Here is an 18,772-nt window from a genome sequence, read left to right on the forward strand (position 1 = left end):
AACTATTTGTTCATCAAACTCTTAAAGTGCACTTGGTAGCCTTGCAGTGACACAATGGGGGTGACAAGTACATTTCTGATATGAACTAGTAGGATACTTTGTTTTTTTTTTTTTTTCCTTTCACTTAACTAGTGATTGACTGTCCTACTATGCAGATTACTTATCAAGAAAGTTCATTTATGTTAGGTAGCAGGGTTGAGACCAAGAAGTATGGAACAAAGCATCTGAACAATTCCAGTTTTGGCACAGCTTTGGTGAGGGCTCTTATGCAATCTCTTTGACACATAAGGGGATAAATACAGCAAGGTTAAAGATGTTGAGGTGACTTAACTAATGTTTCTATGGAGCTGCTGAGCATTATGATTCTGCAGCTGTAGTCTGAACCAAACTTCTTACTCCTAGCTGTGATTTAAGTGGACATCTTGGTTCATTTCCTCATTCTGTTGCTACTGTTCTGGTTGAAAGTGCTGCTGTTCGACTTTTATCATAGTTCTGTTGAGCTGTAACCACTGTTCAAAGGCATGCTGAGGCCCTGAGCCAATCAAGTAAGAACAGCGACCCCGTAGACTGTGACACAGCCTAAAACTTCTCACTGTTGCACAATCCTCTATGCAATTCCACAGCTGGAGGCAGTTTTGTAGAATAATAGTGGTATAAACAGGACACCTTTAATCCTACTCCCAGTAGTTCTCTACAGTCATAGGGAGGGAGCTTCAGCTAGGGAAGTGCCAGAGCAGGGGATTAAAAGTCCTGTGTAGACAATGTTAAACACCAAAATAATGAAATGTGATTGTGGCCATAACAGAACCATAGCTGTGCCTGCTGGATTACATTTTCATACAATGGACCCAAAGGTGCTGATCTGCTCTGCCAGCCTTTTGTAATGTTGGCAGGTAAAATCCATTTGGTAGTTATTTGTATTATCCCTTTCTACTTAATTACTGTTTCAACTTTCCTGAAACATCCTCCTCTCTCAGCCAGCATCAATCTTCCTATGACACTACTGTTGGTGAAATTTTTGTGCAGTCTGCTCTAAATCTGTCAGTGGTGGTAATACCAACGTTAAACCACCCTTAGCTACTGTGCAGAATTCTGCATATAGGTATAAAGTTTCTTCTCTTTTCTGTTAAAGGGCACAGTTTGCTCACTGGCACTAGCCTAACAAGCCTACAGTTTTGCTGTACACTTGCACAAAAACACCCCCAGCCTTGCTGTGGGAGAACGGCATGCTTTCCTGCTCCCAACTTCAGAAATACATTTCCACCTCCAAAGGGCCCACTTGATGAGGAAGTGGATCACAGGTTTAAGGAAACTTCTGAAAGCCAGCAGTGGGCTGAGAGGGGCTGTAGAGCTGCCCTGTTCCTGCTGTGTAAAATCCAAGGGTGGGGCTGGGATTTCAAAGGGTGATTGGACGCAATGGCCATACGTGCTAGAATTGAGGGTGCTGCTGCACCCCTGGGCTTGAAGTGGCTTCCGTTCTATGCAGGGTTTACCGTTTGGCTCAATGAGTACTTGTGGCACCTGAGAGATGAACCAATTTATTTGAGCATAAGGTTTCGTGAGCTACAGCTCACTTCATTGGATGCATAGAAAGCTTATGCTCAAATAAATTGGTTCGTCTCTAAGGTGCCATAAGTACTCCTTTTTGTTTTGAGAATACAGACTAACATGGCTGCTACTCTGGAACCCGTTTGGTTCAATAGCTCTCAGCACACACACCCCGTTAACCTGTGGAACTCCTTGCCAGAGGATGTGAAAGCCAAGACTTAAGAGGGTTCAAAAAGAAACCAGATAAGTTTATGGAGGATCGGTCCATCAAGGGCCAGTAGCCAGGAGAGGCAAGAATGCTGGCCCTAGCCTCTGTCTGCCAGGGCTGGGCGCCAGGGGATAGATCGCTGGGCGAGTCCCGGTTCCGCTCGCTCCCTCCGGGGCTCCCGGCGCCGGCCGCTGGCGGGGCGCTGGGCCGGACGGACCGTGGGTCTGACCCGTTCCGGCGCCCCGGGCCGGGGCGGGGGGGACGAACCCCGCAGGCCCCCCGGGCGCAGCCCGTGTCTGCCCCGCTAACGCCCCGTCCGCGCGCAGGCCGGGCGGGGTGCGGCCCCGTGGCCCCGGGGCGCCGGTCCGGCGCGGGGGGCCCGGGCGGGGCAGGCCGGGGCCGAGCCGCACCTGCCGGCAGCGGCGGGGAGAGGCCGCCCCGCCCCGCCCCGCCCCCGGCCGGAGGCGCGTTTGGTTCCGCTTTGCCCCGCTCCCCCGCGGGGCTGGCTCGGCTGCTGCCGCCGCCGCGGGCCGGAGGAGCCGCCGCCGGGGTAAGAGACCGGGCCCCGGGCCCTCGCGGGGCGGGGGGACCCCCGAGCGGCCCGGCCGCCCCCCGCCTGTGTTTCGCCTCCTTCCCCGGTGTTCCCCTAGGCCTAGCCAGCCATGGGGGCCTGCCCCGTGGGGGGGCCCCAGCACTGCCCCCCATTACATGTACCCCCAGGCCTAGCTAGCCATGGGGGCCAGCCCCGTGAGGGGGCCCCAGCACTGCCCCCCATTACATGTACCCCCAGGCCCAGCCAGCCATGGGGCCCTGCCCCGTGAGGGGGCCCCAGCACTGCCCCCCATTACATGTACCCCCAGGCCTAGCCAGCCATGGGGGCCTGCCCCGTGAGGGGGCCCCAGCACTGCCCCCCATTACATGTACCCCCAGGCCCAGCCAGCCATGGGGCCCTGCCCCGTGAGGGGGCCGCAGCACTGCCCCCCATTACATGTACCCCCAGGCCTAGCCAGCCATGGGGGCCCTGCCCCGTGGGGGGGCCCCAGCACTGCCCCCCATTACATGTACCCTCAGGCTCAGCCAGCCATGGGGGCCCTGCCTTGTGGGGGGGCCCCAGCACTGCCCCCCATTACATGTACCCCCAGGCCTAGCTAGCCATGGGGGCCTGCCCCGTGAGGGGGCCCCAGCACTGCCCCCCATTACATGTACCCCCAGGCCCAGCCAGCCATGGGGGCCCTGCCCCGTGGGGGGGCCCCAGCACTGCCCCCCATTACATGTACCCCCAGGCCTAGCCAGCCATGGGGGCCCTGCCTTGTGGGGGGGCCCCAGCACTGCCCCCCATTACATGTACCCCCAGGCCCAGCCAGCCATGGGGCCCTGCCCCGTGAGGGGGCCCCAGCACTGCCCCCCATTACATGTACCCCCAGGCCTAGCCAGCCATGGGGGCCCTGCCCCGTGGGGGGGCCCCAGCACTGCCCCCCATTACATGTACCCTCAGGCTCAGCCAGCCATGGGGGCCCTGCCTTGTGGGGGGGCCCCAGCACTGCCCCCCATTACATGTACCCCCAGGCCTAGCTAGCCATGGGGGCCTGCCCCGTGAGGGGGCCCCAGCACTGCCCCCCATTACATGTACCCCCAGGCCCAGCCAGCCATGGGGGCCCTGCCCCGTGGGGGGGCCCCAGCACTGCCCCCCATTACATGTACCCCCAGGCCTAGCCAGCCATGGGGGCCCTGCCTTGTGGGGGGGCCCCAGCACTGCCCCCCATTACATGTACCCCCAGGCCTAGCTAGCCATGGGGGCCTGCCCCGTGAGGGGGCCCCAGCACTGCCCCCCATTACATGTACCCCCAGGCCCAGCCAGCCATGGGGCCCTGCCCCGTGAGGGGGCCCCAGCACTGCCCCCCATTACATGTACCCCCAGGCCTAGCCAGCCATGGGGGCCTTGCCCCGTGGGGGGGCCCCAGCACTGCCCCCCATTACATGTACCCTCAGGCTCAGCCAGCCATGGGGGCCCTGCCTTGTGGGGGGGCCCCAGCACTGCCCCCCATTACATGTACCCCCAGGCCTAGCTAGCCATGGGGCCCTGCCCCGTGAGGGGGCCCCAGCACTGCCCCCCATTACATGTACCCCCAGGCCTAGCCAGCCATGGGGGCCTTGCCCCGTGGGGGGGCCCCAGCACTGCCCCCCATTACATGTACCCTCAGGCTCAGCCAGCCATGGGGGCCCTGCCTTGTGGGGGGGCCCCAGCACTGCCCCCCATTACATGTACCCCCAGGCCCAGCCAGCCATGGGGCCCTGCCCCATGAGGGGGCCCCAGCACTGCCCCCCATTACATGTACCCCCAGGCCCAGCCAGCCATGGGGCCCTGCCCCGTGAGGGGGCCCCAGCACTGCCCCCCATTACATGTACCCCCAGGCCCAGCCAGCCATGGGGGCCCTGCCCCGTGTGGGGGGCCCCAGCACTGCCCCCCATTACATGTTCCCCCAGGCCCAGCCAGCCATGGGGGCCCTGCCCCGTGTGGGGGGCCCCAGCACTGCCCCCCATTACATGTTCCCCCAGGCCCAGCCAGCCATGGGGGCCCTGCCTTGTGGGGGGGCCCCAGCACTGCCCCCCATTACATGTACCCCCAGACCCAGCCAGCCATGGGGGCCTGCCCCGTGAGGGGGCCCCAGCACTGCCCCCCATTACATGTACCCCCAGGCCTAGCCAGCCATGGGGGCCCTGCCCCGTGGGGGGGCCCCAGCACTGCCCCCCATTACATGTACCCTCAGGCTCAGCCAGCCATGGGGGCCTGCCCCATGAGGGGGCCCCAGCACTGCCCCCCATTACATGTACCCCCAGGCCTAGCCAGCCATGGGGGCCCTGCCTTGTGGGGGGGCCCCAGCACTGCCCCCCATTACATGTACCCCCAGGCCTAGCTAGCCATGGGGGCCTGCCCCGTGAGGGGGCCCCAGCACTGCCCCCCATTACATGTACCCCCAGGCCCAGCCAGCCATGGGGGCCCTGCCCCGTGAGGGGGCCCCAGCACTGCCCCCCATTACATGTACCCCCAGGCCCAGCCAGCCATGGGGGCCCTGCCCCGTGTGGGGGGCCCCAGCACTGCCCCCCATTACATGTACCCCCGGCCCAGCCAGCCATGGGGGCCCTGCCCTGTGGGGGTGCCCAGCACTGCCCCCCATTACATGTACCCCCAGGCCCAGCCAGCCATGGGGGCCCTGCCCCGTGTGGGGGGCCCCAGCACTGCCCCCCATTACATGTAGCCCCAGGCCCAGCCAGCCAAGGGGGCCCTGCCCTGTGAGGGGGCCCCAGCACTGCCTCCCATTACATGTACCCCCAGCTCCCTGCCACAGACACCCCCAGGTACAGCCAGCCATGGAGGCCCTGCCCTGAGGGGGACCCCAGCACTGCCCCCAATACCTGTACCCCCAGCTCCCTTCCACAGTACTTGTAATGTGCTCCTCTCATAGAGGCACCTCCAGCCTCCAATACACTGGTGCCCTTTTCCCCATGCACGGAGCCAGTTGTGGGGGATCTCTGCCAGGTAAATCCAACCCCAAAATCTGTTACCTGTTCCCCCAACCCCATAGGGCCAGAAGGAAATGACATAGCCCTGTTCGAAAGCACTGAAACTGGCTCCTAAGCAAGCAGGAAACTGATGAGCCATGTCAGCAGGAAACATATCACAAATAAAAGGGCTTAGCTTGAAAGATCTCATGCAAACCCCCACTCCCTAGGCCCCTGTGAAAAGGGGTCCTGCTCCTTCCTAGCCACTTGTGGAAGCTCACAAACACCACAGTGGAACAGGGGAGCGAATGGCACAGGTGCTGGGGCGGCCTACCAGGACTGTACTTTTGCAAATGGAGGGGCAGATGTTCAATACTAACCAGGCAAGCGAATGGCAGTGTGTTTAGTAGGCACTGCAGAGGTGTGAATGGCACCCTTGGATGTGTAAAGCTGTGTCATCCCTGCCAAACCACCCTGGAGTTCAAACCCCTTTACTGCTCGTCCCGAGGAAACCCTGTGTGACTGAGAGAACTGAACGGAAGTCATGGCACAAGTTCCCAAACCCAGACACAATCTCCCTCTTGGGGAAGCAGGGTTACCTCCTATGGGGCTTCTGCTATACCTAGCCTCAGCTCTCCTGGAGGCCAGTAATCCATAGATTCCAAGGCCAGATGGGACCACAGTGACCATCTGGTCTGATCTCCTGCATAACACAGGCCAGAGAACTTCCCCACAATAATTCCTAGAGCAGATCTTCTAGAAAAACATCCAGTCTCTATTTAAAAATGGTCAGTGATGGAGAATCCACCACGACCCTTGGTAAATTGTTCCAGTTTCCACGATATGCTATGCATCCGATGAAGTGAGCTGTAGCTCACGAAAGCTCATGCTCAAATAAACTGGTTAGTCTCTAAGGTGCCACAAGTACTCCTTTTCTTTTTTCTTTTTACGAATACAGACTAACACGGCTGTTACTCTGAAACCTCACTGTTAATAACACATACCTTATTTCCAGTCTGAATTTGTCTAGCTTCAACTTCCAGCCATTGGATCACGTTAGACCTTTGTCTTCTACATTGAAGAGCCCATTATCAAATTTCTATTCCTGTGTAACTTCTTCTAAACTGTAATCAAGTCACCCCTTAACCTTCTCTTTGTTAAGCTGAATAATGAGCTGCTTGAGTCTGTCATTGTAAGGCAGCATTTCTAGTCCTTTAATTATTCTTGTGGCTCTTCTTTGAACCCTCTCCAATTTATCAATGTCCTTGAATTGTGGGCACCAGACCTGGACACAGTATTCCAGCAGCAGTCCAGCATGATGCCTCCCCAAATATTTTTCAGTTACTGCTTTCCAGCATATAGTTCCCCATCCTGTTAGTATGGCCTACGTTCTTTGTTTTCAGATGGATACGTTTCTATTTATCTGTATTAAAACACATTGTTTGCTTTCACCTAGTTGGCCAAGTGATCTAAATTGTTCTGAATCAGTGACTTGCCCACTTCATTATTTACCGCTCTCCCAATTTTTGGTAAATAACTTAATCAGTGATTATTTTATGTTTTCTTCCAGGTCATTGATAAAAATGTTAAATAGCTTAGGGCAAAAAATCAATCTCTGTAGGACCCCACAGGAAACTCACCTGCTTGATGACGATTCCCTGTTTACATTCCCATTTTGAAATCTATCAGTTAACCAGTTTTTAATCCATGTAATGTGTGCCGTGTTCATTTTATATTGTTAGTTTTTTTTAATCAAAATGTCGTGTGATACCAAGCCAAACACCTTGCAGAAGTCTTAAGTATATTGTGTCAACACCGTTACCTTTATCTACCAAACTTATTATCTTGTCAAAAAAAGATACCAAGTTAGTTTGACAGGATCTACTTTCTAGAAACCCATAGTGACTGGCATTAATTACATTACCCTCCTTTAAATCTTTATTAATTGAGTTCCATATCAGCAGCTCCATTATCTTGCCCAGTATCCATGTGAGATTGACATGCCTATAATTACTCAAGTCATCCCATTTACTGTTTTTAAAAATTGGCACAACATTAGCTTTCTTCCAGTCTTCTGGAACTTCCGTGGTGCTCCAAGATTTACGGAAAATACTCATTCAGAGTCCAGAGAGCTCCTCAGCAGCTCTTTTAAAATCTTGGATGTAAGTCATCTGGACCTGCTGGTTTAAAAATCTCTGATTTTAGTAGATTCTGTTTAACATCCTCCAGAGATATTTAGTGGAATGAAAAGTGTGTTATCATCACTCTAGGAAGAGACTGCACCATTTGTTTTTTTTCCTGCCAAATACAGAACGGAAATATTTATCCAAAACTTCTGCCTTTCTGCATTATTACTGATAGTTTTACTGTTTCCATCTATCAATGGACCAATACCATTGTCAGGATTCTTTTTGCTAATATATTTTAAAAAATTTCTTACCGTCCTTAACTCTGCTGGCCACAGATTTCTCCTTGTGTTTTCCTTATTGATTTTCTACGGTTCCTTAGTTCTGATTTATATACATTACCATCAGCTTCCCCTTTCTTCCATTTATTATATTTTATTTTTTTATTTTTTACAGCTGCCTTCACTAACTCCAACCCAGGTTGTTGCTTTTAACAAGCAAAGCTTTCTTGCCTCTTTGGCCTAGCATTTGCACGCAGCATCGCTAGCGATGCACTTGTCTGTTGTGATAGGCAGCGAGCTGTTAGTGCTTTGGACCTTTTGAAATGATACTCGTTTATCAGCTTCCAGCACTATCCTTCAAACTCGGTTTTGTTCTTTGATCAAGGAGTTGCTCTTTTCTTGTCTGTAAAGTGCCATGCACACACGTGGTGCTGTATAAATAATAGCAGTTACACAGTCAGTGTGGCTTCTTCCCAGCACCCAGATTATCTACATACGTTATTAGGCCACCTTTATGTATCTTGCAAACCGCATCCGCCCAAGCCCTCTCCCTCAGGGGTTAAGCATATAAGAGCAATTTTATACTGGGAATGAAGAGTCACAGCTAAAGAGTGCCGTTCTCCTAATATACTGCAAATTAGCAAAGGAAAGGGTTTACCTTATGCTTGGCTTTCCCTTGACATCAGCAGGAGTCTCCCAGCCCCTATAGTCTTTTGTCCCAGTTGATGAAAAACCACCGCTTTAATTCCTCCTCCTCCTCATTTTTTACTCCTGGAACAGGAAAACAAAGCGCAAGTATTAACGGGGAAAATTGCAAGGGTAAGAGGCTGAGACCAAACTGGCTAGAGGAATCTTTGAAGCCTCTAGCTGAGCAGGTCTCAAACTGTGGGTTGCGACCCCATTTTAATGGGGTCACCAGGGCCAGCGTTACGCTCGCTGGGCCCCGCCGCTTGGGACTGAAGCTGAAGCCAGAGGGCTGGAGCCTGGGGTGGCAGGGCTCTGCCCCCCCAACTCTGCCCAGGGTCGGGGGGCTCAGGCTCTGGCCCCCTCCTGTCTGGAGTCATGTAGTAATTTTTGTTGTCAGAAGGGGGTCATGGTGCAATGAAGTTTGAGAACCCCTGTCTAGCTCTCCAAAGGAAGCTGCAGAGCTAGGGGATGGGTCCGTAGCAGAAAAGCCTGGGATCAAAAATCGCAGAGTCACTGGAATTTTTTGGCATCAGAGCCCATGGTCTCCCCCTCAGCCTTCCAAGCTGCAGGGTTGCAAAAGGGTTGGATGCTCAGTGGATGCAGTAACTCAGCAAATGGGGTGTCAGGGAGCTGTTGTGGGGAGATCCCCTTGTGACCCTAAAAGAAAAGGAGGACTTGTGGCACCTTAGAGACTAACAAATTTATTAGAGTATAAGCTTTTGTGAGCTACAGCTCACTTCATCGGATGTAGCTCATGAAAGCTTATGCTCTAATAAATTTGTTAGTCTCTAAGGTGCCACAAGTCTTCCTGTTCTTTTTACGGATACAGACTAACACGGCTGCTACTCTGAAACCTTGTGACCCTGTGATCAAATCAGCAGTGCTGCAGTGATTATCTTACCTCCTTACTTTAATGAAGTCCAGAGGCTTCCTTTGTCACCCAGGAATATCACTACTTGCCTCCATGTGATAAAGATAAGTGGCTTCTGGAGTTTGCTAGACTCTGATGCTGAGCTCAGCAGCACTGGTCTGGGGACTAAAGGAAAGATCTAGATGTGTCTGTGGGTGTTGTGCCCCATCCCCAAGTTCTTTTCTCCAGCACATGTTTCAAGCAAGAATCAGGAGTGGTTCTTTACGTCCAGCCTCTTAACTTTCTAGGTGAGTGCAGTTAGTCTTCCTTTAGGCCCTTTCTGTTGAGAAGCAGCCTGTGTCTCAGTCATTAAAGCTAGACTGCCTCGACTAGGCAGCAATCCTCTCTCCTTTCTGTCAGCAGATGACATCATGGAGGAAGCTGCAATCAGATGGTCTGGTGGTAGAATATTGTTCTTTCACTTCTGCTATTTTTCTTCTTTAGTTGCAAACGCTCTTTAATAATAAGCCTGGCTCATTGCAAGAGCTGATTCACGAGTTTCTGATTGCAAGGGGCTGCAGTGAGCTAGGAAGAAGATCTGAGAAGTCATTCTGGTTTAAACAAAAGGGAGAGACAAACACTGATCTGATTTTAATTAGGCATGTGTTTAGTAAGGTTAAGTTTGGTGAGGGGTTGATGCATTCAAAAGTGAGCGCATGCGTGTGTGCACAGTATTCTCGCTGCCAATAGGGTGAGTGATCTGACATATGGAAAGAACCTGGGAATTGTTACTTGTAGATTTTTGAAGTGTTGCCACCCGCAAGAATTCAAAAATTCATGAGTCAGACCCCCAAAATTAATGAGATTAGAAAAACCAAAACACATTGGGTTCTTTTTATTTACCTTCTGTTTTTGTAGCCATTAGCTCACGCTCGAGTTAAGTTTTCCCCTGTAACCATTTGGACTAGAAAAAACTTACTTTTCATTTTTTTAAATTGAAGGCTGAGATTCTGACACATTCCCATGACTCCAGGACGTGGGGCTTTAGGAAGTACTCCAACTATTGCAATATTTGCTATTAAAAACACAAGAGTTAGCAGGACTGATCAGTAAAGAGACGTTTTTTCTGGAATGTTTTTGTTTTTGGATCTAGTGAAAAACTCTCTTTCAACTATGGGTGAAACGTTTTCCCAGTTCTGGAAGGTCTCTGTCCAGAAGGAGAGGGGAGAGAAATCGATTCTGTGCAGGAAATCGGCTGGTGAGGATGAAGTCACCAATTATGGCACTATCAATGGAGGAGACTCTGCCGCATCCTGCATGCCCTGTGTAGGCACTGTGAGTCGGGGCTGCATCAACTGCCCAACGTGCCAGGGAACGGGAAGAATCCCCCGGGGTAGGTGGCTCTTGTGTGTGCTTGGTCAGTGGTTTTCAGCCTTTCCAGGCACTTCACCAATCTGACCTCTGCTTGTTGCTTCTCACTCAGCTCTGCGCCCTATGGAACACCAGTCAGGATGGAGCACTGCATGCTGTGACCTGCAATCTCCATCTCTGTACTAAAGAGAGAGCCTGCAATTGGCTCCATCTTGTGTTAATCAGTGCAAGACTGGGGCTGTTGGAAAGATCCATGCAGCCCTATGTGAGCAAAGCTCAGTCTGTCTCTATGTTAGGTTGAAGCCAACAAGGGTTATTTGAGTTAGATCCCTGCATCCCTCTGAACGGAGCAGCATTTGTAACGAGAATGCTGATAGGCCCTAAACTGCAGTGTGGTGCTCTGCAGCCTGATGTGCCCTGTTCACTACTGCACGCAGTGCAATGCACCTCTTCTGACCTGCACCTCTTATCTTCTGTCTTTCAGAGCAAGAGAAGCAGTTGGTGGCTCTGATTCCATATGGTGACCAGAGGCTGAAGCCCAGACGAACGTAAAGTCCTGTTTCTCCACTATTCTTTTAATGCTCTGACTGCGTTTAAATGTATGCAGCTAGGGTGCACAGCATTACATGAGGAATCTGTTTGCAGAAGTTCATTTAAAAGCTTTGTTTCTCATTGGGCCCCGCGCTGCAGTGGGTTTGGTGCCTGCAGGGCATCTGTTCTGTGTTGGCTGTGGGCTGTACTAGCAGTTCTTCATGCAGGAGGGACTGTGGGCTGGGATTCTGGGCTAGTTCTGTTTGAAAAGTGCCACGTGGGACTGCTAACTTCCAGCAGTGACAAGCAGCATGTTTCTGGGTCTGAAACCCACCCCCTTCTGGCCCCAAGGTGAACTTGCTACCACTGGCTACTACACAATCCCTTCGCAGGCCCTCATGTCTTGGTGCTCCCTGCGTCTGAGCTGGCGCTCACTCCCTCCTGTGCTTGTCCAACCCCGTAGAGACAGGGCTCTAGCCTAGGCCAGTGCTGCAGGCAGTGCTAGGCCACTGTTGCAGTTATGGTCCTTTGATGCTGTCTTGCAGGAAGCTCTATGTGTCCCTTGCTGTGACGATTTGCCTGCTGATGTCATCTCTCATCATATTCTTCCTGTTCCCTCGCTCCATCGCTGTGCAGCCCGCAGGGCTGAATGCCTCCTCCATTGCCTTTAATTCCACCATTTCCAGTATCGATCTCAACATGACAGTGAGTTCTCAGCTCAGCGCGTACGGTGACATTGAGCTCATATCCCATTATCAATCCATAGCTTGGCTCACTTCTAAGTCTCGGAGATAGCGCGGCAGGTCAGTAGTGAGCTAGTTGGCAGAGCTGTGTGCGCATAGTGGGACAGCAGGCAAGACTGGAGTGGCCAGTCAGAAATGAGGCATGTTGGTGGAGCAGTGTGTGATGGGGCAGGAGGTGCTGCCGGGTGGAAGTGAGCTGACTATGTAACAAATGTTGGGAATTGTTTGTCGCTGTGTGTTGTATCTTTCCTCCGCTTTCAGCCCAGCCATGAATGTGTGGGACAGGGAGCAGAGCAGGGAGCAAGTGATTCCCAGAGCAGCTCTGGGGCAGGTGAGGGGTTTTGCTTCTGTAACTTAAAGAGCCAGTGACTCTCACCCAAACGTGATCTTGGGTGTTTCCTTGGGCCAATCCTCAGCAGAGGGGAATTGCCACGGCCAAGCTATGAGTGTCTGAGGACTGGCGTTTGCAGGGCTGTGGTGCTGCAAGGTCACTGCACGGAAATCGAGCACATGCGTTACCCTCGCTGTGTGAGAGCTTCAGGCTGAGTTTGTCTCTCTCCTTAGAATGTGTTGAATGTAACCAACAACAACTTCTACCCAGTCACTGTCACCCAACTGGACATTGAGGTCTTACACCTGTCCCTGGTGATAGGGAAAACCACCAAGAAGAACCTCCTGAATATCGGCCCTTTGCGCAGCGGCCAGGTGGGTACTGCTGCCTCTTGCTGCCCAGTCAAAAGGTCTGGCCCCCTTTGGGTGGGGAGAGATAGTGGTCCCCTTCTCTGTTGCCTTGTATTTCTATTGCCCCAGGGGCAGAGAGTCCCTTCACCCCCCACCCCCATTCCTGTCTTTCCAGGTGCCCATTCACCTGCTGGCCCCGGCCAGTACTTAGCAGACAGGGGAGGCAAAAGACCGAATCCTGAAGCCTCATATGGGTGTTTCCTGCACAGGTTCATGTTGTATATTGTAACTATGTCGAGATCTGCCATGTTGTAACTTGGTCGCAACACAGTGTGGATTGGATTTTAAATACTGGCTCTGAGCTGTGTGGAATTGATGGGATAATCTTTAACTCTTTGTGTGCTCAGATCACTGGGCTGCACCTGTACATGGTTACTGTAATCACTGTAAATCTCCAACTAACTCTTCTGTTTTACTTGCAGATATATTATACGGTCTCCAGTCTTATACAGGACTATAATACCTAGTAAGTATTTCTCAGAGACTTACTTTCCTGGCTGGTAAGTAGCATTAATGTTTCTGGGCTTTTCTCAAGGGCAGTCTGGCATAAATGTATAACTTGGGCCATAGCCTCTTTCTGTCTGACCCTGCAGTGCAGCTGAGAATGTGTCCTTTTGAGTTTCATATGTGTAATCATGTGGGGACAGAAACCCAACATGTCCAGTTTAAATTCATAGAATCATAGAATATCAGGGTTGGAAGGGGACCTCAGGAGGTCATCTAGTCCAACCCCCTGCTCAAAACAGGACCAATCCCCAATTTTTGCCCTAGATCCCTAAATGGCCCCCTCAAGGATTGAACTCACAACCCTGGGTTTAGCAGGCCAATGCTTAAACCACGGAGCTATCCTTGTCCCCCTTCCTATTCCTTTCTAGTTCTTCTGCATTAAATGTTTTCCCAGCCTGCAACTGACAAGACTGTATAACTTTCAACTCTAATACCCCCCACAGATTAATCAATCTGGTTTGGAAATGCCTGATACAGATTAGTCCATCTGTGTGCAGTTAAGTGTATCTACCACCCCCAATCTCTATGAATGAGCAGTTTGGTGATTCTCCACAGGCATCTCATGCGATCTGTTTCCTGCTCTGCCCATGGTGGGGGAAGATACTAGGTGTTGCCGGAATGTGAATTCTCCCATCTTGTTTTGCTTGATGCATTTGCAGGGAGGGTATCATGTCTACACTACAAACTTCTACTGCATAGCTGTGTCTGTCGGGGGTCTGATCTCTGACCAAATCAGCTGCATCGGTAAAAGCTCCTAATGTAGATGCAGTTATAATGGCAAAATGGCACTTTCACTAGTATAGCTTATCTTGCTCAAGGAGGAGAGGGGGGCGTGCCTGGAATAAGCTTTGTCAGTTAAAGGTTTAAAGGAATATGCTTTGCCAGTATAAGCAGCGTCCATACAAGGAGTGCTTTGCCAAGTAAGCCGATCAGTCCAACCACACAGGCAAAGCTTTCCAAGTGTAGACCTGATCAGAGAAGTACTTAGGAGAAGCTTGCGCTTTCTCCCCAGGCCTGGGTTGCTCTGTGGTGCAGACGGGTTTTGTGTGATGAAAACATTGTACTGCAAAATTAATTCTCTATTTTCTGTCTTCTAAGCAACATCTGCACCTGGATCAAAATTAAAGTCCACAACGTTCTACTGCACTTACAGTAAGTGGCATCTGGTTAAAAGCAAATCACTCGCTGTTGATCTGCGCTGTCCCAAACATTCCTCACTGAGGCAATCTGAATTTCCCTTCATATTAGTGTTTTCAGAGACCAAGACTGTTTGAAGTTTTAATTAGTCTTTCCTCAGGTAGGTTTGCAACTATTGGCGTGGGTGTGTAACAGTTATTTCAGAGTAGCAGCCGTGTTAGTCTGTATTCGCAAAAAGAAAAGGAGTCCTTGTGGCACCTTAGAGACTAACCAATTTATTTGAGCATAAGCTTTCGTGAGCTACAGCTCACTTCATTGGATGCAACAGTTATTTGAATTTTAAGGGGAAAGTCACCCAAGCTATTGGTGCAGAGGAACACGCCCTGACTTCAGCTCCCAGAGAGCTCCAGCAGTGCAAACCCAGAGGGTTGGTGAGGTGACTTGTGCAGTGGTACTGTTTCAGCCTGCATTGGGAACAGCTATACCTGTGTCTGGGGTGAATGGTACAGGCTGTGTGGGGGAGAATGAGCTTGGCCTGTTCCCCAGAGGATAGATCCTGTACATCCACCATGTGGGGGCAGAGTGACTCAGACTGGTGCTTGAGGTCTTTAGCATTTGAACAAAGACCCCAGATGCGCAGATGGCTGTGAGACCAGGGTGTGAAGGAACAAAGCACATTCTCTCTTCTGCAGACATCCTGGCTGCAGGGGAGGTCCTGGCCAGGAAGATGGCCTGAAGGCATTGCACTCAGCTTGACTGCACATGAATTGTGCTGTATTTTGAATAGGCCAGTGCGAATGGCCCACACCAGGCAAACCAAGAAAGCTTTGCCTCCTCCTCCTATGGAGGTGGGAGTGAGTGTGGGCCCACACAATCCTTCCCAGGGGTTGGTCAGTAACATGACCCAGAAACTGACCTGCCATTGACAGCAGTTTCCTGTCTGGCTGCCAGTGGAGCAGTGATGACAAACCCATTTCCAACACTGTTCTTGAACCATGGCTTAGAGTGTGGTTCTCCGCTGTGGCCCATGTGGCATCCTCGGGGCCATACATGTCGTATTGGATGCGGCCCACATAATGCATTGTGGACTGCACGTGCAGCCCACAATGTTAAATAGGTTGAGAACCACTGACTTAGACACAGTGCGGCCAAGTCCCTGTGGTGCATTCTGAGATGAGAATGGTTTGGCCCGTCTGCTCTAGCAGTTAAACAATCTGTATCCCCTCTGTACTGAGACCTGTGTTGACGGGGCTGAGTATCGATTAGGATGGTGTGAACACCTGCGGTGGCGCTGGTGCTCGGCCCCAGCTCCTGCAGCCACGCCATCTATCTGCTGGACTCGCAGGCGGCGGAAGGTGACTCAGTGGTGACCTTTGCTGCCTCTCTTCTGTGTTGTGCCACTTCCCAGGGGTGTTAGCCCTGCGCTGCCTGGCATGGTGGGGTACAAACCGTTCTTTGCTGTAACACCTGAGAACAGAACGGGAAGGTATGTGCTGCTGTCGCAGTGCGTTGTCGCTTCGACTGCGCAAGTGCTCGGTTTGTTTGGCATGACGTTTAAGGAGCAGGCAGAGCAGCACAGAGGTGCAGAGGCCGTAGCAGTGAATGGGTCCAGCTTTAAAGGTTGTGTTAGAAGAATATTGCAGATTGCTGATGGGGGATCGCTTAAATGCTGCCTTAAAAATAAATGCAGTCTGAGGGACCCCCCTATAAATGTGTGAAACGGGGCAGCTCGGCCTGGACTTGTGGTGCGAGTGGTTTGGAGCCGCAGAGTAAGAAAGACGAGAATTGTCCGAGTGGTTGGGAAAGGCCACAATGGAACTTTTCCTTAAAGTGAATCCCAGCAGAAGCAGCTTGGTGCTTTCAAATCTCTCTATAGTTCAAGTAAAATGGATTCTTGTTGTGACTGTGCGTTGCAGGGGCACCCTGACCTGCTCATACCTGTGCCACTCGGAGCAGCTGGCTTTTGAGAGCTACCAGTATGTGGACTGTAGAGGGAATGCAACGCTGCCTCACCCGCTGTACCACCGCCCACCATGACAGAGTCACTGGACGATGACATTCTCCTGTCGCAAAGGCAAGTTGTACCAGGGACATAGCAACTCCAGGGGCTTCTCCTCCAAGCCACTGTGATTTTAAACAGGACATTTGGCTCTCCCTTGGGAGGAGACTTTCAATCTGCTGCTGTCTCCTGGTCACAGACTGACAAAATTTCATGAACTTGGAACATGCTGCTCTGAGTTTGCAATTCCCATTTGTAACTTGTATGGTGGTTGGTGTCAGCAGATTATACACTGTATAGGGAAATTGTTGTATTAGCTGATTCAGAGAACTCTGCTAGGTTGTTAGCTACCTTATCCTGTGCAGTATTTCACTAGGGGAGGCATTACTTGTTGGTCAAATCAGCTCTTCCTGCCAAATAACATTTTTGTGCCTGTGCCCTGTGGTGTGGACGCTCTTGGCTGAAGAGTGCCTCTCCTAGTGATTCTTGGATTGCAATTACACCCCCAGCTCTGCAAAGCAGGGAGAAACCCAGTTTCAACTGACATCTAAGAACCTCTGGCTCTTAAATAACAAGCTCTGAATAATGTGCTGAAACTATGCCTGGTTTGCACAGAGAGAGGTAAGGGTGGTGTAGTGGATGTTGGGCCAAGTTCCTCTGCCAGGGAGGCTGGGTAAGTATGTTCATTCCCTGGCTTTTCCTAATCCTACCAGAGGGATTGTCTCGCATGAAGGGTTGTGCAGTCCAGATCGATGCAGCAGCCACAGTCTGTCTTGTACCCAAAGTGATCAAACTGTGCCAGAGCAAGTGTATCCTTGCAGCGTGGAGGGCGGGAGGGGAGGGAGGGATTGCTACTTCCCAGAGGGCAGAGGGAGGTGAGGAGCCCATCATGCATTCTCCACACAGCACATTCCATTTGCTGGGCTCCTGTATTAAGGAGTTGAACTTTAACAAGCGGCAGGAATCTTACTTGGATAAGAAAAGCTCAGTTCATGCAAATGCCAGGAAACAACAGCTGCCGTTTATACCTATTTGTAGCATTTTCTATGAGGGGAGGATCCCTGGCTGCTCTTCCACCCTCTCTCCAGAGACTGGTAGGGTGCAGACTCATTCGCTGTAGGAACAGCTCAGGCAGAGGACGCACACTCACGTTACTGCCTGCTAGACCCCTGGGCGTGAGCACCCTCCTTAGATCCCAGCGTTGCTAATGGCTGGCACGTTCTGCCTGGATGGATGGATGTATAGAAATTGCTGGGCATATGATCTGACCCGGAGCGGCCCAGCATTGCCCTAAACACCTCTCCAGCCAGGTGAGACATGGTAGGAAAAGCAACACGCATCAGAGTACTTGGGAGAGGAAACCTTTGTGCCTCAGCAAAGAACTAATCACTGTCCACCAGACCCTTGCCCCTGGGGTGGCACTCTCAGCTGAGACGCCAAGGGGCCTGACCTTCCTGGAGGTCCCAGCAGGGCAGTGTGCTGTAGCTTGCCTTTCATCTACCTGCTCTGTGGATCCAAAGGTCCAGTCTCCAGGGCTCCCAAACTAGCACATTTCAGCAGACACACGTTAATCATTAAATGTCTTTTCCTGGTTGTTTATGTGTTCCATTAAGGTTGCAATAGATTAAATCCCTGCCTGAGGAAGCACCTTGCGTTCTGAAAGCGTCACTTGTCTGTTGGCTCTTGTCCTTCTCCATCGTCTCTCAATGTATGTTTGTATTTGCTGTGTTGTTGCACCTGCTCTTCTATTCTCTTCTTGCTGTCTCTGCCCCGGCACAGTCGTGGAGAGCTGGCTGTGCTCTGGCACGGCTGTGCCTGTTACATGCCTGCATCAATCCGTTCGCAAATAAAAAGGGCGTTGTAAAATCAGAGTGGTGCTTTCTCCTCATGATCTGTGGTGGGACGACTCCTGAGAGAGCTGGGGGGGAGGGGGGGGGGACCTGATTCCCTGGGGAAATCAGTCTCCTCGTGGCGTTACATGACCCCTGCTGGCCAGTGGGAGTCACTGCATCCGATGAAGTGAGCTGTAGCTCACAAAAGCTTATGCTCAAATAAATTGGTTAGTCTCTAAGGTGTCACGAGTACTCCTTTTCTTTTTGCAAATACAGACTAACACGGCTGTTACTCTGAAACTGCATATTAGGGCTTAAAAAGGGAGGAGGAAGGTTTTAAATGGGAAAACCAAGGCCCCATGAGAGTGCATCCTGAGCATCCCCCCTAGGAGAGCAATGTCCGGGGCACCCATCAGGGGTTTTGCAGCTACTTTCTGCAGGAGGCCTGAGGCAGGAGTTGCTCTCATCGGCGGGTTGTGCATCGTAGCCTCCTACAGGGCAGTTGTTTCTCTAGCTGTAAATATAGCACACGGAGATCAAATTATATTTGCAGGCCTTTCTTCAGTGTCCGATCACCTCACGTACATCAGTGCATTTTCATCATAACCCACCCCATGAGGAAGGGATGGGTGACTATTTCAGCTTTACAGATAAGGAATTGAAAGGAAAGGGACCTGTCTGAAGTCATGCAATGAGTTAATGGCAAGGCT

At 51.7% G+C, this 18,772-nt stretch overlaps 1 protein-coding gene across 1 annotated transcript; it reads left to right on the forward strand.

Annotated features, from left to right (window-relative positions):
• Positions 1–2,212: 2,212 nt before the first annotated feature.
• Positions 2,213–18,130, forward strand: TMEM106A (transmembrane protein 106A). Its single transcript, XM_074940943.1, has 8 exons — positions 2,213–2,306; positions 10,355–10,594; positions 11,057–11,120; positions 11,649–11,808; positions 12,411–12,551; positions 13,010–13,053; positions 14,193–14,246; positions 16,148–18,130. Exons 2-8 carry the CDS (start codon positions 10,375–10,377, stop codon positions 16,266–16,268), a joined length of 804 nt encoding a protein of 267 aa, XP_074797044.1. The 5' UTR covers positions 2,213–2,306; positions 10,355–10,374; the 3' UTR covers positions 16,269–18,130.
• Positions 18,131–18,772: the final 642 nt, after the last annotated feature.

The sequence above is a fragment of the Natator depressus genome, chromosome 27 (genome assembly GCF_965152275.1).
Source record: "Natator depressus isolate rNatDep1 chromosome 27, rNatDep2.hap1, whole genome shotgun sequence".
Lineage (NCBI taxonomy): Eukaryota > Metazoa > Chordata > Testudines > Cheloniidae > Natator > Natator depressus.

Bases quoted from the DNA above. Each gene is read 5' to 3' on its own strand.
- TMEM106A (XM_074940943.1), top strand. From the start codon at position 10,375: ATGGGTGAAACGTTTTCCCAGTTCTGGAAGGTCTCTGTCCAGAAGGAG. The intron at 10,595-11,056 runs GTAGGTGGCTCT...TCTGTCTTTCAG, and splicing joins AACGGGAAGAATCCCCCGGG to AGCAAGAGAAGCAGTTGGTG. The intron at 11,809-12,410 runs GTGAGTTCTCAG...CTCTCTCCTTAG, and splicing joins GTATCGATCTCAACATGACA to AATGTGTTGAATGTAACCAA.